General features: G+C 38.0%; 2 protein-coding genes across 2 annotated transcripts in view; both read right to left on the minus strand.

Annotated features, from left to right (window-relative positions):
* Nucleotides 1-4872: 4872 nt before the first annotated feature.
* Nucleotides 4873-11916, minus strand: LOC118167986 (serine protease inhibitor 2.1-like). Its single transcript, XM_035327994.1, has 5 exons — nucleotides 11771-11916; nucleotides 8247-8909; nucleotides 7060-7330; nucleotides 6256-6403; nucleotides 4873-5446 (listed from the first exon to the last, which is right to left on the minus strand). The coding sequence occupies exons 2-5, from the start codon at nucleotides 8890-8892 to the stop codon at nucleotides 5252-5254; spliced, it is 1260 nt and encodes a 419-aa protein (XP_035183885.1). The 5' UTR covers nucleotides 8893-8909; nucleotides 11771-11916; the 3' UTR covers nucleotides 4873-5251.
* A 2908-nt stretch (nucleotides 11917-14824) lies between these two features.
* Nucleotides 14825-18752, minus strand: part of LOC118167987 (serpin A3-4-like) — a 65629-nt gene continuing 61701 nt past the window's right edge. Inside the window, exon 8 of the mRNA XM_035327997.1 lies at nucleotides 14825-15025. The gene's annotated coding sequence lies outside the window, so the exon portion shown is untranslated. The remainder of the gene's footprint in view (nucleotides 15026-18752) is intronic.

Raw genomic sequence — 18752 nt, forward strand, 5'->3', positions numbered from 1 at the left:
GACGAGGGGGAATGGGCTTAAGTTGCGCCAGGGGAGTTTTAGGTTGGATGTTAGGAAGAACTTCTTTACCGAAAGGGTTGTTAGACATTGGAACGGGCTGCCCAGGGAAGTGGTGGAGTCACTATCCCTGGAGGTCTTTAAAAGACGTTTAGATGTAGAGCTTAGGGATATGGTTTAGTGGGGACTGTTAGTGTTAGGTCAGAGGTTGGACTTGATGATCTTGAGGTCTCTTCCAACCTAGAAAATTCTGTGATTCTGTGATTCTCTTGCTCTGAGATTCTTTCCTGGCTGCAACCAAAGTTCTTATGACGACTGCAACACTTAGTGAATTATCTTTTTCTGTTTTCTTTTTCCCTTTCACACATTTTCCTTCAGTGGAGCATCTTCCACCTGGTCCATATTTCCCACGAGAAAGGATAAACAATGTAACAACTTTTCCTTAAATTTTTTGCACAAGTCAGGCAAAGTCCAGTGTTCATCAGACCTTCCATGAGAGCATCATATTGATGTTAACAGAAGTTTTCCAGCCGCAAAGGATATGTTCTTGTTTAGTAAGGTAATAAATCATAAGTATTTTGCTTCCAGATGGCTTATGGAAAAGAAACTGAAAGCAATTGAATATAAGGGAAATAAATAAGACTCATTTGTATAAATCAGGTTAATTCACTTGTGATAAATTCATCTCTAGGGGTAGTATTGAACTGAAAAGCTAGTTTCATCATGGAAATTCTCTTTTGCAAGAAGCCAGAAAAGTCATTTGCATCAACATCTGTGCTGAGCTGAGTTTGTGCAACTAGGATATTAATCACAGTCAAGGACATCTGCATGAAATGAATGAATTACATTGCTTTCTTTAAAACTGTTAGTCTAAGGAAAGTACAAAAGCCAAGTTATTTAAAAATGGATTCCCTGTAAAACCTGGGACTGGGAAAATACAAAGTTTATTTCCAGATCAGTCACTGCTGGCTAACTCTTTACAGGGAATGGATGATATCACCAAAGCAGCCCCCTCTGTGAGTAAGGGCAGAGGTGCACTACAAAACGGATTGCTAGGTAGTTGGGTAAAATTTGGAGACATCTCACAGGACGTGGAATTACATAGCCCATGGTGGTCTTCATGCTCTTTTCCTTCTTGAGAATTTGCATGCAATTAAACTCTCACTGCAGTGAATATTTGGAGTTTTCAGTGAAATATTTGCTCACATTTCTCTTGTACTTTTGTTTTCTTTTGGGAAATTTTGGTGCCTCTGTGCTTTGGAGACAAGACTTCAATGCTGGATTAGGGAGTAACACTGCTATAAGCTTTCTTTATATCTCCAAAAGCTACAATACTCATGTCAAAGATGAGTTGGGCTGTGAGGCACTGGCTGCCCTGTAGCTGCCATACAGGTATGCCTGGTTCTCAGAATCCACAGTCCAAAACCACCCTGCCCAGGAACTATCAAAGTCAACTGATTTTTAAGACCTTAATGATTCTCAGCTTGCTGGTTAAAAACAAAACAAAACAAAAAAGCCTGCTTGTTTTGTTCTACTGAATCTACTGAAACAATTAGAATTGGGTTGGCTTGTGTCTGGCCAAATTCCCATTTCCTCAAACCAGTAACAGCAGTCAAGGGCTGAACCAGTGATGCAGCTGCAGGAAGAGGGCTGGTATGCCCATTCAAGGGAGAGCTCTCTGGAGAACAAGGTTAAGTCTTAAATTGCTTAACTGGGTCAGGCTGGATGGGACCTTGACCAACCTGATCTAGTGGAAGATGTCCCTGCCCGTAGCAGGGAGGTTGGAAATGGATGGTTTTTAAAGGTCTATTCCAACCCAAGGCATTCTATGATTCTGTGAAGACATCAAAGTACAAAGTACTTGTAGCATCTGATTAGCAAGGTTTATAGGATCAACTGGTGTTTCTGTGATTAGATCATTGCTTTGTGCCTTTTGGCATTGAGTCAGCTCCTTTTCTTACTGATGAAAGGTAAAAAATGCATTGGACACATACTGAGTTACACCTAAAATTGCACTGCTTCATGGTTTGTGACAACGTATTTCATAGATCCTGCCATGGGGAAATACAAACAGAGCTTTACTGACAAACTATCCCATCAACAAACAGTCCCAGTGGACCATAAACAAGGTCAGGCAGAACAAACTTGCTGTCCCCCACACGGCTCAGAGACTACCAGGAGAAGCTTGGCTGCTTGGACACAGCTGAGATGCTTTTCAGAGACCCAGCCTGGTGGGTCCATCTCCCCTTGCAGGGACTCACAGCTGACATAAGCTCTCCTTAGTTAAGTCCTTTTTCTTTGAGTTTTCTGTAAGCATGTCAGGAAAGCTAATGGACTCACAGCAGATCACCTGTCTTGGACGGTTATTGTAGGGAGGGAAGTCTCATACTCCACTATAAGCTGTACTTCCCCTTCTGCTGCCTGTCATTACAGGAAGTCAAGTGGACGACACTTAGTTGGGCATAAAGAAGTTCTAGGTATCATTCAGGGCTTAGTCTGGGTCCAGCTGTTGCATAGACTAAGGAAATGTATGTATGAGATTCATCTGTTCTAATTAGAATTTTTATTTATTTATTTATTTATTGTAGTGGAAGATTAAAATTACCTACACATGAATGAAAGACTTCATAAAATACCACAGACAAAGTAAAGACATGATCTCTAAATGAAAATTTTAGTCTATAAGAATCCCATTTCCTTCTTTACCATAAATATAATTAGATAGCATGAAGAAGATTGTTCCCTATCACCCATAATAAAAGCAGTAAGGAAAAATGATGCAGAGAAAATCAATATGGTCAGATTATTCTGGAATTAGGATGAAAGGACCCCTCTCCAGAACCTGATGGAATTGTTTGTGTTCTTAAAGAAGGTCATCAAGACTAAGCTGAGCCATCAGCCAGTTTAATTAAGTACCTGGGCTCTGTGGATCCCCATACTGTGAGCTACAGGCATTTTTGTTCCTTCCACATATGGATGGCACATGACTAGTTTGTTACCCATCCTCCTCACATCCTTCCATGGCAGGGAGATTTGGGAAAATCTCTCTCCCTGCTCCAGGACCCTGTTACTCCTCAGGTTAACCTGCTGTTCTCGTTGTGAAACACCTCCACTGGAAGACAACTGTGGTGACACCCCACATGCTGGTAAGATTCCTTCAAAACCAGCATTCAAAGCCTCTTTGTGGGAAGACAGACTCTTGCCAGGGGCAGCATAACACCTTATTCCTCTCACTACCATGTGAAAACTCCCATTGTGGCTTTCCTCCTATAGCTCCTTGCTTCCATTCTCAAAAGCAAAGGCCTGGGAGGCAGATGGGGCAGGAAGATGGGGCAGGAAGTTGCTCCATGTGTTATTTCCCAAAGCCTCTGCTCTGTCCTAGCAACCGTGAGATTTTTCCTAACCTCTTTCCCTTTAGCAATAGGCCCGGAACCTGTTTTTCTGCCACCCTGCTCTGATAAAAATCTTACTGTCCTACCTTGTAATCAGTACTGGTGTACCGATTTATCAGGGTGGGATCTCACTGGAATAGCTCCCAGCTCTTGTTGAGTTCAAACAGCTACCACAGAGCAGGCTGCCTCCACCGCAGCAAGTTATCGTTGATCTCAACTCTATAAAAGCCGCTGCTTCACACCAAGGCTGGTATCTCCTGATCCACTGAGTGATGGTATCTTGCCTTGGCAGAAGCAATAGCTCAGGGCTTCCACTGAATTCTCACTGCTTGGAGCACAGGGACTCCTCTTCCCAAATAAGACAGCAGTCTCCAAGTCTTCTGAGTCAGAAGCATAGCCACCCCACAAACACACACACAACAAAACCATGCTACATCCACAGATGGCTCCCAGTAAAGCAGGTTGGAAAAGGTTTGGAAGGAAAAGTCTGAGGGCCAGAGCGATGTTAAAGGGTGCTGAGTTATTTGTTGATTTGGGACTTGTATTGCCTTCTCAGTGCTTACAGCACATTGCCAGAACCACTGTGGAAATGAACAATGCACATTCCGGAACACTACCTTCCAAGGGACAGAGACTAAACCCTGCTTGCAAAACATTTATCCAGGGTCACTATGCAATGGCATGAATCAAAGGGTGTAGTGCAGTGGGAGAGTAGCTGTCAAACAGGAGTCAGCCTCTCCTTAGACTGCAACTGCACAATACAGGGTTTGCTATACAGGTCAGCAAGGCTGAGCACCAGGCCCCAGTGTTCCTCTGCAGTAAAAGTGGGAGATCTGCAGACCTGCAATGGCAGTAGGGTGCTTATGTGTCTCTTGAAAATAGAAAAAAGTGCTTTTTCCTCAAGAAAGCACTTAAGGAGAGAGTACAAAGAATTGCTGTCTCCATGTGAGAAAATATGGATTCACTTAACAGCATTTAAAACATATTTTACAGACAGTCTGCTATGTTAATAAGAGTGACTGAAAGCTTTCGTTGATTTTAAAAGATTTATAGCAAGATACCAGAGACACAGAAAGTCAGTCTGTAAGTGATAGATTTAAATAATAATGTTAATCTTATTCATTAACTATAGCAGTAATTGATGAAGGATATTGTAGCAGGACAATTCTTTAACACTTCATGTTTAATGTCATTGTCTTTCACTATTTTTTACTGACCTTTTGGGCTGCAGAAAGACACTTTTCTGCTAAAGCAGAATGAATCTGTTGTCTCAGAAATTTTCTGTTTTTGTCAAAGTTTTTAAAAGATTTTAGGCAAAGATTTGGCATGTGAGAAAGGAGAACAGGTAGGTTGAGGGTTAACAACAATGGACTAGGCAGCAAAGAGATATGTAAGGGAGAAAGGACTCTGTAGGGATTGGCCCAGGTGAGCACTGATCATCAACAAGTCCCAGAGCAGGGGTAACAGAATGGCAAGAGGCTTGTTACCCATTGGGAAAAAGCTTTTTTTGAGTAATCCAGAACTTAAAACAGTCTGGGCAAAACTGCTTAGCAGAGAGAAATCACTTACAAAAACAAGAGAACTATCTTCCAAAGAAAATTTGGAAAATCTATTAATAACTTGAATTACTCAACTGTGAAAATGTTACATTTTTAAACTGTCTGTTGGTTGTCGGTTTTTGTCTTGTTTTGTTTTTTACATTTTTTTGGCTTACTAATTTGATAATGAAATTCTACATTTAACTATGAATATCCCTTAATTACAGAGCAGTTATAAGAGCACTAACTAGCCCAGATGTGCAAATACGGCTGCCATTATAAACCATGCCAAATATATGTCCAGCATGCCCAATAAGTCAGCAATTATTTCTTAGCAGGATCAACAATTTTTCCCATGAAAAGTGTGGTGCTGGTTGCTTTGTCAGAAATCAACACAATGAAAGGCCTGTTGAATTTGATTGTAACTGAAGGACGGAAAACTTTGGTAAGAATTATGGCTGTGGCTCCTGCAGCCTCAGTTCCAGTCTCATCCACTTCCAACAGAGCCTTGTGAATTGCCTGTGGGGAAAAGGAGCAAATGTAGTTGCTACATGTGACAGCAAGAAGGAGGTAAAGATAAACTCTCATCTTATGGAATACTTAGGAGAGGAAAGAAGGGATAAAATCCAGTGGACAAAACTCTTCTATGGTAAATCTCCAACAACTTGTAAGGAGTGTTTTCTATTCCAGGACTAAATGGCCAAAAATAAAAATAGACACACAGCAGATTCAGCCTCACCAGTCCTGAGCAGAGGGAGGATAACACCTGTCTGGTTTATTTTCTTATATGGCTTAGACTTCTATTAGTAACACTTTCTCTGTTGTTCCAAAGCTTATGGAAGCCTGCTATTTAAATGCTAATTTAGGAGCAGTCTTTGTCTTCTTTACAACTTTAGATAGTAGCTTTCCCATGGTGAAATTCTGATACTGTAAATTAGAAGTTTCCTGGAAACTGAAAATATATATATATATTTAAATGAAGTATTTATCAACACAAATATCAACACACATCTCATTTGTAGTTTTCATGACAAAACTGCATGTAAACTATCGTATTACAGTGCCAAAAAAGCATTCAAATCTTGTCCAAATTTTCCATGCACTTAATATCCAACCTATTAATCATGATATTAAAATAATTCAAAGGTGGGACATCAGACCCTCTCTGTAGAAAAACACAATTATTAAGTAAGCCTGTGGACACCATCACAAGTTTTGTTTATAACTTCAGTAAGACAAGGAGGGAAAGCAAGTCATTAAAAATCCCAAATATAATTGATCAGAAAAACTAACAACCACCCCATCACTAGCTCCATGCATCCACTTACTTGTGAAACTTGAAGATCCCGGCTGCCACTAATTCCAGACAGATCAGCATTACTAGAGAATACATCAATAATACCCATTTCCTTGAACAAACTTTTCACATCATAAGACCCACTAATAGAAATCTTTGGCAAGTGCAGATCTGCTCTTCTGTTGAACAGAGAAAACAAAACAACAGTGAAAAAAGGCAGTCTTGTTTCAGCCAGCAGGCTGGATAGTAGGCAATTCAATGATATCTGTCTGTATTCTTCTGATTGCTAATCTGCTTATTGGCAGCATTTGTATTTGGGCATCCAGAGAGATGCCCAAATCCACCTTCTTTCAGTTGATTTATTTATTCTTGAAAAAACAAGAACAACAACAAAAAACTAAAATCTCTAAAATCGTCATTGCTACTCTTTCATCCCCGTGTCAAGACATGCATACCCAGCAGGATTTTGTAGTGAATAGTTGTTGAAACAGACCAGATGTAGAAAGCCTAAAAGACGGGTAAAGGAAGATAAAGTCTAGGATACAGTAAAGCAAATGAATTAGGTTAGCAATGTGAAAAAAGAGGTATGGTATCCAAAAGGTAGCCAACCAAGTCTTGAGGTAGTTCTTGCAATATCGTGTCCACTTCTGTTGGGTCAGAGAGCCTGTAGTTGCTTATCAATAATGTTTTTCTCTAGTTTATCTTGGGAACCATTTAAAACCCTGCTTTATGAAATGAGTACATGAAATGCAGGAGAAGGATATCTGAAATGAATGCTTTCTCTTAAAAATAATATTGTTTCAGAAATTATAGTAATTTTTCTTCCTAGATTTACCTGGTTTCAAGTTTGCTATCCCATTTACAAACAGCTTCCTTTGAGAGAGCATCTTCCACTTGTTTCATCTTCCCATCATCAGGTAGAATGAGCAATGCTCGTGCAGTGCCCTGGTAAGGCAGCTCTACCACCTCACAAGAGAGATCCTGGTCATAGTAACTGTTATAGTCACTGTGATGCTGCATCATGTTGACTTTAACGGGTGTATTTGTGTTCACAAAAAAATCATCCTCATATGTATGTGTAGGATCAAAAGACTTTTCCCAGGCAGCTAGTGGGGGTAAGGAGACAAAGTTTCATTTGAATATATGAAGATCATAAAAATGCATGATACAAATCAGACCAACTTAAATGTTAGGATGCTGGAGCACTGTTTATGGGAAAGGATTACTAGATCACTTCAACTTCCTGCATAACACACAATGAAGCATTTTAGCTGTGTGGTAGTTTAGCAAAGTTATTTTGACTAAGTCATGCCTTGCTGAAAAGCAACTAAAGTTTGATGAGGACTGAGAGTCATGCTTCTGTTGTAGCCATATGTTCCCATAACTCTCTTGTGCCTTTTATGTTATCTAAATTCATCTACTTTGATTTTGCCACAGGATCTTGCTATGCCTTTCCTGCTCTTCTATTTTGCCGTGTTAGGGGATGCCCCATACCAAATTCAGACTGACTGCCCTCAGTCCGATGAAGAATTCTTCAACAGAATAAAGGATCCTAGCATCCAAGCAGGTCTCCAGATGCACAGACCCTCAAAACGCTAGGTCCCAAGTTTTCACACAGCATATCTAGTAGATATACCTTAATACTGGGGACTCTGGAAGTGCAAGCATGTAATTCCTCCACCGGTTTCACTGGCATAGAATAGATTTCAGAAACATATTTAGCCATTATGTCCCAGACTACTAAATCTGCATGCTATGAGACATTCCTGTCTATTAGGCAACCTACCAGACTGGGACTTCTCTGTCCATAACTTTAGGGCAAATTTAGCCACAATCAAGCAATCAGTAATTCTTAACAATCAGATACCTTGCTTCTGGCCATATCTAATCTTTACCTTGAAAATCCTCCACAGATTAGCTCTTTCTTAAGTTGTCACTGTGCTAATAAAGCATCAATATTTTCTACAATTTCTTTGTTTTGCATCAAAATTATCCATTGTAATATTATGTTATGTGCCTTACCTTTAAAATAAATGTAGTTAACAAGAACCAGAATAGTATTTGTATCAAGATGACCAATTAATTCAGGTATTTTCCCCTGAGTTTTCTCCTTTACATAATTATTGATTTGCGTCTTAGCTTCTGTTGGTTCATGGAAATTGCTAGTAAAAAATTCTGCATCATAAAACTGTTTGGTATTTTGTAAAAATGTCTCCTGAGCTTCATACCCAATAGCAGTGAAAAGGGAATTTCCTATATTTAAAGTGATGTTAACATCAGTACAGTTCAGTACTGCTAAAACTTTATGAAAACTTTCATGTATATAATTTACGCGAGTCTCAGTCGGACTGTCAAAGCCCAGTCCTTCAAAAATCTGAGTCAGGGTGCTGGACTTAGCACCAAGAGCCAGCATGGCAAAGGCAGTGGAGATACTTATGGGAGAAAAAAAAATGTTTTTATCAACATCTTTTGATATAGCCTGCTTGTAAAATTTGAATACAAAATCTGCATAGCTGGAGCCTTGGTCTTGACAGTTGTGCTTTAATAAATTCTCTGTTCCATCATGTAGATTTGTATTATTGACTTCATGGCAAACTTCTGTGCTGTGGCATTGTGTTATGGCACAAAGATCAGCAAGGAGTAAACACAGGTACAGGATACACTTCATCCTCTTTTCAAATTATTCTGTCACAAAAATAAACAATCATTAGATGAACAGAAGGTAATGATGAGCTTGGCAGTAAGAAATAATGAATAGTTTGTTATGATAAATAGTATGTATGGCAACTGTAAATATCTAATGTACATAGAACATTTAAAGTAGCCATGCAAACATTATCATGTCTCTAATAAATTCAACCAAATTATTAATTAAAACATCAGACAATCAAATTGTAATATTCCATTGTAACTTCCATGAAAAGGCAATTCTCTTCCTCTTTGACAAAGAAAATATAAACTCAAAGTCCCTAATAATCTTTATTAATAATGACATTTGCTTCCCTGGATCATATAGGCTACAGCTAAACCAAAAATTTACCATAAGGTAAGAAAGGGTGGGGGTGTCAAAGACATGGAATACTCCATGGTACCTGCCCAAGTGAAGTTTGGAAAATCTGAGGAATCTCAAGGCAGCTCACTTCTCACTGGAAGTGGTATAAATTCACTCACTTCCATAGTGGTAGTGCACACAAAAAAACGGCTGTCATGGACTATCCAGTACTGCTGGTTTTACTCAGCTGGGCAGATGAGCTCCACCACAGGGAGCCACCCATGCAGCCCCCCACTACCAAAACCTTGCCATGTAAACCCACTATGCCAGTGCACCTGACATTTACAGTCCTGTTTACTTTGTGGTTTACTAATCATGTGGCCATCCAATAGCCACAGCTGATGGATGAAAGCCATTTACATAAGCTTCAAGGCAAAATTCAAGGCAAAGGCCTGGAAGTAACCTGTGCCATGGCAGCGTGGCACTCAGAAGTGGGCATAAAGATGTAGGAACCAGAAGGTTTGTAATGGATGTTGAGGGACTTGTTTGGAACAAAGAGAGCCCCCATTTTGTGGGCTACACCAAATACTTGTAACTTGTTACATGGGGCTATGCCCCTCACCATGGATTAACACGTGGCTAATACATCCACAGGTACATGGAATGTGTGGCTCCCTCTAGAGCAGCAGAAAGGACCTGGGTCCAACAGGAAAAGAGGAACACAGATCCCATTTGGAAAACAAAGGATGCTCTAGATTAATCCCCTTAGAGCTGGGGGCTTCTTCTTCTAATACTGACAGAGGATGCTTCACACAAGCCTCCTGCCCTCCATAGGAGCTGGAACAAGTCTCTGTTGAATTTAGATCCCTGTGGAGACATCTCACATAAACCTGCTTCACAAGTGAGCATAGAAGGAAAATGAGATTTTTGCCCCCACAGCTTCTACATAAAATCTTTTCTAGAATGTTTCTACTGGTATATGGTTATTCTTCTATTTTCCAGCAAACACAGCCTGTCTGTATTCTTCTCTTCTGGAAATGCATTTTCACAAGTATTGATAAAGTGAAGTTCTTTTTGTCTCTTTTTCATTCCTGGATATGAAAAATCATTGCATCTACTGTCTAAATAAAATCTAAGTATAGTTTCTGTTTTTAGCCCAAATTCCAGGATTCTTGGTCATAAAACAGCTGATTTATTTTTTTTTATTATTTGTATGGTTGTCTCTCAGTTTTTTTTTGTTTGTTTGTTATGAATATATTAACCCTGTGATCTCATGTTTGACATGATCTGAGCATGCTGAATATGTGTGAGAGCAGACAGTGACTGTTGTGACCTTAGTAAGAGAAGGAAATAATAAATTTTAATGTCCCTATACTAAAAGATGGAGTCTAGCCCTAGATGGAAATATGAATCAACTACTTGCATCTATTTTGAGAAGAACTCTCCCTCTGCCTTCCAGAAAAAGAATAAATAAAATGAATAATAATAATAATAAATTCCTGTGTACTCCAGAGAAATGAAACAACAAAGTAGTGCAGAGAGTGTTGCAAAAGTATTTGTTGTTTAACATCTCATAGACTATTCTTCTTTAGTTATTTAAGATATTACACTCTTAAGTGAAAAACAGAATGTTTTTTCTCTGTCCATGACCAGTTCCTGTATCCAAACAGAACTTAACTTAAATTTTATTTTTTGTGAAGCAAAGAATATGGTTTTCCTGAAGGAAGCTTATGTTAGGCATGGCTCTGTTCTTAATTTCTACTAGTAACAGGTCAGTTCAAAACCATTATCTTATCATTACTTCTCTCTATAGAAATATTATAGAAGTACTTCTACCATAAGTTGGACAACACTGAAATGTTGTCATCAAGTTTTCCCTGCACACTTTTCTCCTAGAGATATTAACCACATTAACTTTAAAATTTAGTATTGGAAAATTCCAGCCACCTTTTTTTTTTTTTTTTTTTTTGGTTAATATGTCAAAGCCAAAGTAACCATAAAAGCTTTGTTATATCTGAGATATATTTATAGGCAAATTGGAAATTCAGAAATTAATTCTGTGCCAAACCACAGATCAGATTGTCTACGAGAATAATAGGTGCAATTAAATTTAAATCCATCCACCCCCTACACTCACACCAGTCCTAATTAGAGAGCCTGGCCTTAGCAATTCAGTAGTTGTTTTATACATTAAATCACCAGAAGAGTTTATAAATTGGATGTGGTCGTTCAGTCACTACTGGGATTACGTTAATTTTGAGTCACATCGAAGGCTATTTTCAACCTGAAAGGTGATTTCATCAGTGTTCTTCTTTACAGACATCTTTAAAAGTCCCCATGACTTCAATGGTTTTTTGATTCCTATTTGAGACTAACCATATTCCCCAAACAGCAGATCTCTCTGGTCCTTGCATATTAATTAATATTTCACATCAACATCCACACACAACAAATTTACAAGTACACAAGTGAAATAAACTTAACACGACAATTCCACAGAACACAGAAAGCATCACTTTCAAGTCTCTAAGAAAAGTGCCTCTGCAGTACTTACAAAATCAGAAGCCCTTCAGTGTTCAACTGACCATGCTGTTCTCCACACTGTTACTTATAAGGCTAAATCATCTTCTGCTTAATTTCCACTGTTAAATATTAAACAGACCTGATAAAGCATAGAGCCAAACCAAGAAAAAAAAATAAAGGGGAAATAAAGGGGAGGACGGGGGGGCAGGAGGGGAGGGTAGAGCAAACATTGATTAAATAGGTTTTCTGAAGATCATTTCTGCAACTCAGCCAATGGAGCTGACAAACTTTGACTTTTTGAATTGTAGCTGTGCCTTTCTGTCTGTTGCATCTGACCATGTGGGGGAGCTTAGCACAAATATTGTGTAATTAGGACCCTACTGGAAACCATGAGTTTGTGCCTGGAACCATTGGAAACAGATGTTAACACTTGGTGCCAACAGGCTGCAAAAGCCCATCTTGTTCTGGAGCACACACAGAGCTGATAGCCACACATTGTGGCAGCTTGGCACTCTTCCAAAGTCTGACCAGAGCCAAATTTTCCTCCTGATCCTCAACCTGAACATGGACTCCAAATTGCCTGTACCTTCTCAATCCGACTCTACCTGTATGCCATTGAGAGGATGTATGTTAGATATGTTTCCTTAACGGATTTCTTTCTCTGGCTGAGGTGGGCCCTGCATATCTCTGTTCTGTGTGCTTCTGAGTTACTGCTCCAGAAAGATGGCGAGAATACAAGTAGCAAACTGTTACCTTTGTTCCTTCCTGCACAGTTCCTGCACAGGCAGTATGTGCACACCCACTTCTTGCCCCTCTTGCACAAATTGAAATTACTGGAATGGAATAAAGTCATGCTTGTTACTATGAACTTTTTTTTTTTTTTTTTTTTTTCCCAATAAGAATAAAATGCTAGCAGATTAAGCTGACAACATTTTTCCAGCTAACAACAAAGACCTTGATTGAGCAGTGACATGAAATATGTTTCCCCATTTGTGATGAGTCTTTTTCTCTTATACTTGTTTACTGACATGCGTAATTTTGTCATTATAAACATAGATAAGCATAGAGAAAAGACATAGATAAACCTTGCCTTGACACGCCCCTTCTTTGTTTTCCTCTCCTCCCCCTCCCCCCTCCATCCCCCCCCCTTTTTCTCATCAAAGCCTAGATAAATGAAAGGTCGTGGTGGTCAAGGACAAACTGTGCTACAAAGTGGTTATATGCCTCTCGTGTTTTTTTGTTTGTTTGTTTGTTTGTAAGTCTTTGTAATTACTGCTTTGTTTATAATGATGTTAGGCTACACTTCAACGAGGCATTTCCCTAGCATTTCATTATGGCAGCAGAAAAAAGGTGCAACACCAACTTTAACCTAAAATGATGAACATATGCATGGGTGCCAGATGTGCTACACACTGCCATGAGCCAAATACAGTCCCATCTTTCTGCTGATCACAACTTCAGCTCTCTAATTGTGTCATGAAACCTTATTAACCACATTCATACTGGTCATTCATCTACTGAACTAGATCTTGCTTCTCTAATAATTATTTTTAACAGGAATTAAAGTCCAGAATACTGAAACAACCAATCAAATGTGGTTTATTACTTCTGTTGATTAAGATGATAATTTAACAGTCATGAATTCTACACAACCCAATTCTATGTTATTGCTAGGTACGTCATGTAAATCAGTGTATATTCCATAGTTCATCTCACACTTTGAATTCTTTACAAGAAATTTAACCATATATTTCACGTATTTACCAACATTTTGCAGACAGCTTCTTGCTACTAATTTTTTTGGAAGAAATCATTCCAAAGCAGGTTTAAAGAAATCTTAAACAAAGGTGGGTATGAAAACTTTGTTCAACAACAACAGAATCATGCACTTTGTCTAGTGTTTTTGTTATGTTTCTGCATGGTAGGTCAGAAAATTTAAGTTTTGACATTAATTTAGCAACAATAATAACTGTTCTGGGATTATGACTCGCAGACAGAGAAGTTACTTCCAGTATCAAAAAGTCTTTTTCACTATGGGTCTATTACATAAGGTTTTGTAAATGTAAAGTGCATAGCCCACAAATATTTTGACATAGCAGCAAAGTGAAGGAAACTAAGTGGGATTAGAAAGGGAAATGAACATGCATTTCCCCTTCTTTTCTCCTGATAGTTTTGAGTTATATTAGTCTTTGGGAAGGATCAGGCAGTCAAAATTGTGGGAAAATTAATAACAAAGATGTATGCATGTCTAGTAAACTATGGTTCTTCTAGCCTGGATAACATATATAATGAAGAAGAAACAGTCTTCACTCAGTGACAATACCATATCCTTAGTACTTCCTGGAGAACCTCCTCCACTGTCCTGCCAGGAAGGCAAAATGGGCATCTGGGGCAATGGAAAATGGGGAAGAAATACAGTCTGTATACAGTGACAAGGCTGTTCACTGGAAAAGCAAAGTTCTGCTCAGTGAGCTTCATTTCATTTGAATTGGTATCACTAATTATTTGTAAGAACATGTAGAACATGTGTAGACAGCAGAATTTAATATATTTATATACCATGCCAATGATGATCAATATTTACAATAATCCTAATTTTTAAGTTACAAGACCAATACTAGTTACAAATTACCCACTACAACATAACAGGTGTCTTAAATGTGTGGTATACAAGTAATAACTATACCTCCTACTGCTGCTTCACTTATGCATGTTGGCAGATATGACACAGGAATTACAGACAAAAGGAGCCCTTCTGAAAAAAGAGCAGAAGACTAGGCAATATGTTCTAACGTTAGAAACCTTTATTTAGATTCCAGGTTATTTCAAAACATGGCCAGTTTTTCATTATTTCTGCATGTAACAGTTTCACTGTGGAGCTTCTTTTCAGACTTGAGACTTTAGTAACAAACAAATATTAGTAACAAAATAGTGTTCTGAGATTTTCATATTCAAATGATTTCGAAGAAAGGGAGAAACAAACAAACAAAACAACAACAACAACAAACAAACAACAACAACAACAACAACAACAAAACGGTTGACAAAATAAACATGCTGAAATCATAAATATGCTGAAATCTTACTGACTATAAGGAGTTCCAGGAACTGTTTTCATTGCCCAAATATTGTTGAGAATACTGGAATTACTTTAGAATGGAATGGACTGTCTGATGCATGAAGAACTGTTTTGAAAATTTGGGATATATTGCCAGCTCTGTTGAGCAGCTCAGCTTTGAACTTGGGAACATCACTAACATTGTCTGTTGGACTTCAGTTTTTTCATCTGTAAAATAAAAACAGCACATTAGTTTCCTCATTGATATAAGATGAAATACAATGTGAAAATACAGTGTTAACCTCAATAGACTTGAGCACCATTTTAGTTCTTTGCTACTGAGTTTAATGAAGAGTTGAAAATTTCCATAAATAGTGCTCTGAACAGAAAGGGGAATATTCTGATGTGCTCAGTAGCTGCATCCGAGTGGTGCTAGCTACATTATAGCATGAGAAGAGGAGATTAAGCACACATAAATTGCAAGTATTAATAATTTGTATGCATCACACAACACTGCCTGAGCCAATGCTTTTACCGGATTTTTTTCCTTCATGACCAGAAAATGTTACATATATGTTGTCTGTTCATAAAGCACAAGTACCTTGTATGAGAAAATAAAGATGGATATTACTGTTATGTTCACTAAAAAGTTATTTTTCACCTTCCAGTTTGATTCAAAGACCTTGACAGCTGGGATCATTTCACCTGAACCTCTTCATCTACTGCCAGTCTTGTGCAGGTTTTGTGCTTTTAAAATCATATATTTATCTCTGTTTAGGCATTGGAATCCTCTGCTGACTGTTTTGTTGTTGTTGTTGTTTGTTTGTTTGTTTGTTTGTTTTAAAAAAAGGACTGCCACCCTCTGCTGATAGCTATATGCAGACAAGAAGCTAAGTTTATATGAACTGAATCAGTGGCTGAGCTGGGAAGGGAAGCAGAAATTTCAAAGTCCCAGCCCAATGCTGTAACCACTGGCCCATCCTTCTTTCTTAATAATGTTCTTGCGTTAAAGAAAGAAAGAAATTAATCAATTAATTATGGGTTTCAAACAGTAATATAGTACTTAAAATGGTAATAAATGTGTGTCTATACAACATGAAAATATAGTTAACAAGAACCATCCCAATGAGTAATTCAAGGCTTAAGCAACCTAAATTATTTTGAAAGCCTTCATTAAAAAGTTCTTCTTCATCTTCCCATTTGTTCTACTGACCCTACTATCTGGGACCATCTCAGCTGAACTGCTTCCTATACCTCATCTGTACCTCTGAGCAATACCAAATCAAGTGCCTACGTTTAGCCATGCAGCTGATCAAGTACGGCTGATCAAAGTAGATTGAAGTAAACTGTAATGACATTATTGTGTGACTCAGAAGAACAGCTGCCTAAGCACACAATATGGATTTTGGCTAATGTTCAAAGGAAGGTCCCAGAAAGTGGTCTTGCAAACCACAGAGGCAATTTGCCTTGCTTATTACTCCCTGTCAGTCTCTCTATTTATACATAACAGCTTAGTTGGAAATATAGGGACAAAACCGAGAGTCTACCAAGTAAAAAACACAGAAAGTAAACAGGTCTCAATTTTATTTTGAATAGATACAGCATAGATTAAGCTTTGTTCTGATTGCTACTTTCAACTATGTAGGAAGAAGACTTAGCCAGCACAACATGGCTTATAAAAAATCCTACTCCAGTTCTATGCACAGACAGGTAACATGAGTCTTTTTTTCATGAATTGAACCATTACACAAGCATCTCAGATTGGTTAATTGTAACAGAAAACTCATTGTATTTTGACTACTCCAGTACAGATACCAAATTTCCCTACACAAAACTAGTCAATACCCTATCTGGTGTTGGTTCTTATATTGATATCTGTTCTGACATTCTTTTTCTGCCTTTCTCACATCATCCACATTCACTCTCATCAGTAAACCACTCATTTCCTTGGCACGCCAGGCCTCTCTTCTCCATTCCCTCCAACACCTTAGAGAGAAATAGTGAATAGAGCCAGCTGAAGAATTAAAACAGGAAGCATTCCAAAAGGAATCACAGCAAGATCCATCATCAAAAGAAAACCTTTGGGGACCAGGAAAATCCCAGAATGATTTTTGAAAAAAAAAAAAAAAAAAAAAGTATCATCTTCCACAGAGAAAGAGCACTACAGCAGTCTTAGGGTTGGTGTAAGCAAGAATAGGGCCCAGCCGTAAAGAGCAAAAAGGTTAATCAGGTCACAAGAACTAGGTGACAATGCCCTGCTCTCAGGTTCATTGATCAGGCAAGTGAGAGTTTTGGCTTGATTTTCCTTTTTCTTTTTCTTTTCCTTTTTCTTTTCCTTTTCCTTTTCCTTTTCCTTTTCCTTTTCCTTTTCCTTTTCCTTTTCCTTTTCCTTTTCCTTTTCCTTTCCTTTCCTTTCCTTTCTTTTCCTTTCCTTTCCTTTTCTTTTTTCTTTTCTTTTCTTTTTTTTCCTGGATGATGCAATTCTTTTAAATTAATGCCTTTGGTTGAGCTTAGGTGGGTGGGGATTATGGAAACCAGTTTGAACTGGTCTCCAGTCTTTGTGAATGCTCCAGCTCTCCTACTAATGATGATTGAATTAATCTCTTAACAAACACGTTTGTTTTTCTAATTCGCCTCCACACTCATAATTAATATAACTTCAAACCCAACACCCAAATATTACAGCACAGATGACACTTGGCATCCCTTGCTCTTCAGAGATTTCAGAACCATTGAGATCCCTGCTGAGGTAACTTGTGAAGCACAACAGCTAGGATCTCTTTACCAGAAAATTAATCCTGGAAGCCAGGAATAAACCTTAGAGGATTCACTGTCTCCAAAGGAGTCAAATTTTTACTGGCATGTTCTAAACACACTTCCCTTCATAGTTTACTATAAAACCAGTTAGTTCTACTATGGGGCCACAGTGCGAAGTCAAAGCTAACAACTCCATCAGTCCGAGGGTACTGGTCCCTCCTTGTTTATGGTAATAGGCTTATAACTGAGCTACAAATTTGTGATCTGAAAATTGCTCACTAAACACAAAATGTGTATTTAGTATACACAAGTAAAAAACCTTTCTACCATTTATCAAAAAAAAATGGAAGAATACAGTTGCAAAACAATTTTTAATGGAATTGTTGAGACTTCAAATTTTTGCCCCATCTTTGGAAAAATTAACATCTTGGATTTTCTCTTGGCTAGAATCGTTGTTTATTAGAAATGAATGTAATACAAACATGGGACTATGATCATTATCTATACACTGCTGTAGAAAAAATCTGACTGGAGAGACAGCCGTTGTTCTTAGTACAGTTTAGATCAAGAATTTATTTCAAGTCAGTTTAGAACTTTTTAGGAAAAAGTTTTTAAACTTCTTAGGAAAAGTTTAGAACTAGTATATTGATGGTTAATTCACATTAAAAAATATATTTTAAACAAGAAAATTTGGTATGAATCTGAGCAGGCAGGCTGATAATGAAATCTTCCCATCCAAAAAAAAAAAAAAAAAAAAAAGTTAATTTTTGATAGATAAATAAAAGAATTAAACCCAGAAACATTAAGGGGTGTGATGGACTGGTTAGACTCTCTTTGTGAGCATACAGTGGTAAATAGTAAGGCCATCATTCATGAGATTTTAAGGAGCCAATGGTTGTAAAAATACAAAAATAACAAAACAACATAAAAAGTTCACACACAAAAGTTCACCTACTTCAATCATTCAGCAAAAGTGATGAAAAGCCCCTTGTAAATTACTGAAAATTTTGCAGTCATGTAAATCAGCTTTCATTTTTATTTCCTACTGAATCACTGATTAGATTAGAAGTTTTGCTGTTGTCTTGGACACACTCAGGCACAGCAAAATGAAGTAAACACAGTCTTAGCTCTGAGTTGAGTACATATATACAATATGTGGCAATGCCTTACTTAAGAGACCACCATGCCATATAAAACG

This window comes from Oxyura jamaicensis, chromosome 5 (genome assembly GCF_011077185.1).
Source record: "Oxyura jamaicensis isolate SHBP4307 breed ruddy duck chromosome 5, BPBGC_Ojam_1.0, whole genome shotgun sequence".
Classification (NCBI taxonomy): Eukaryota; Metazoa; Chordata; class Aves; order Anseriformes; family Anatidae; genus Oxyura; species Oxyura jamaicensis.

Coding starts and splice junctions, on each gene's coding strand:
- LOC118167986 (XM_035327994.1), bottom strand. CDS start 8,892: ATGAAGTGTATCCTGTACCTGTGTTTACTCCTTGCTGATCTTTGTGCC. Junction 6,404..7,059: donor GATAGCAAACTTGAAACCAG/GTAAATCTAGGA, acceptor TCTGTTCAACAG/AAGAGCAGATCTGCACTTGC. Junction 5,447..6,255: donor GGGATCTTCAAGTTTCACAA/GTAAGTGGATGC, acceptor TTTTCCCCACAG/GCAATTCACAAGGCTCTGTT.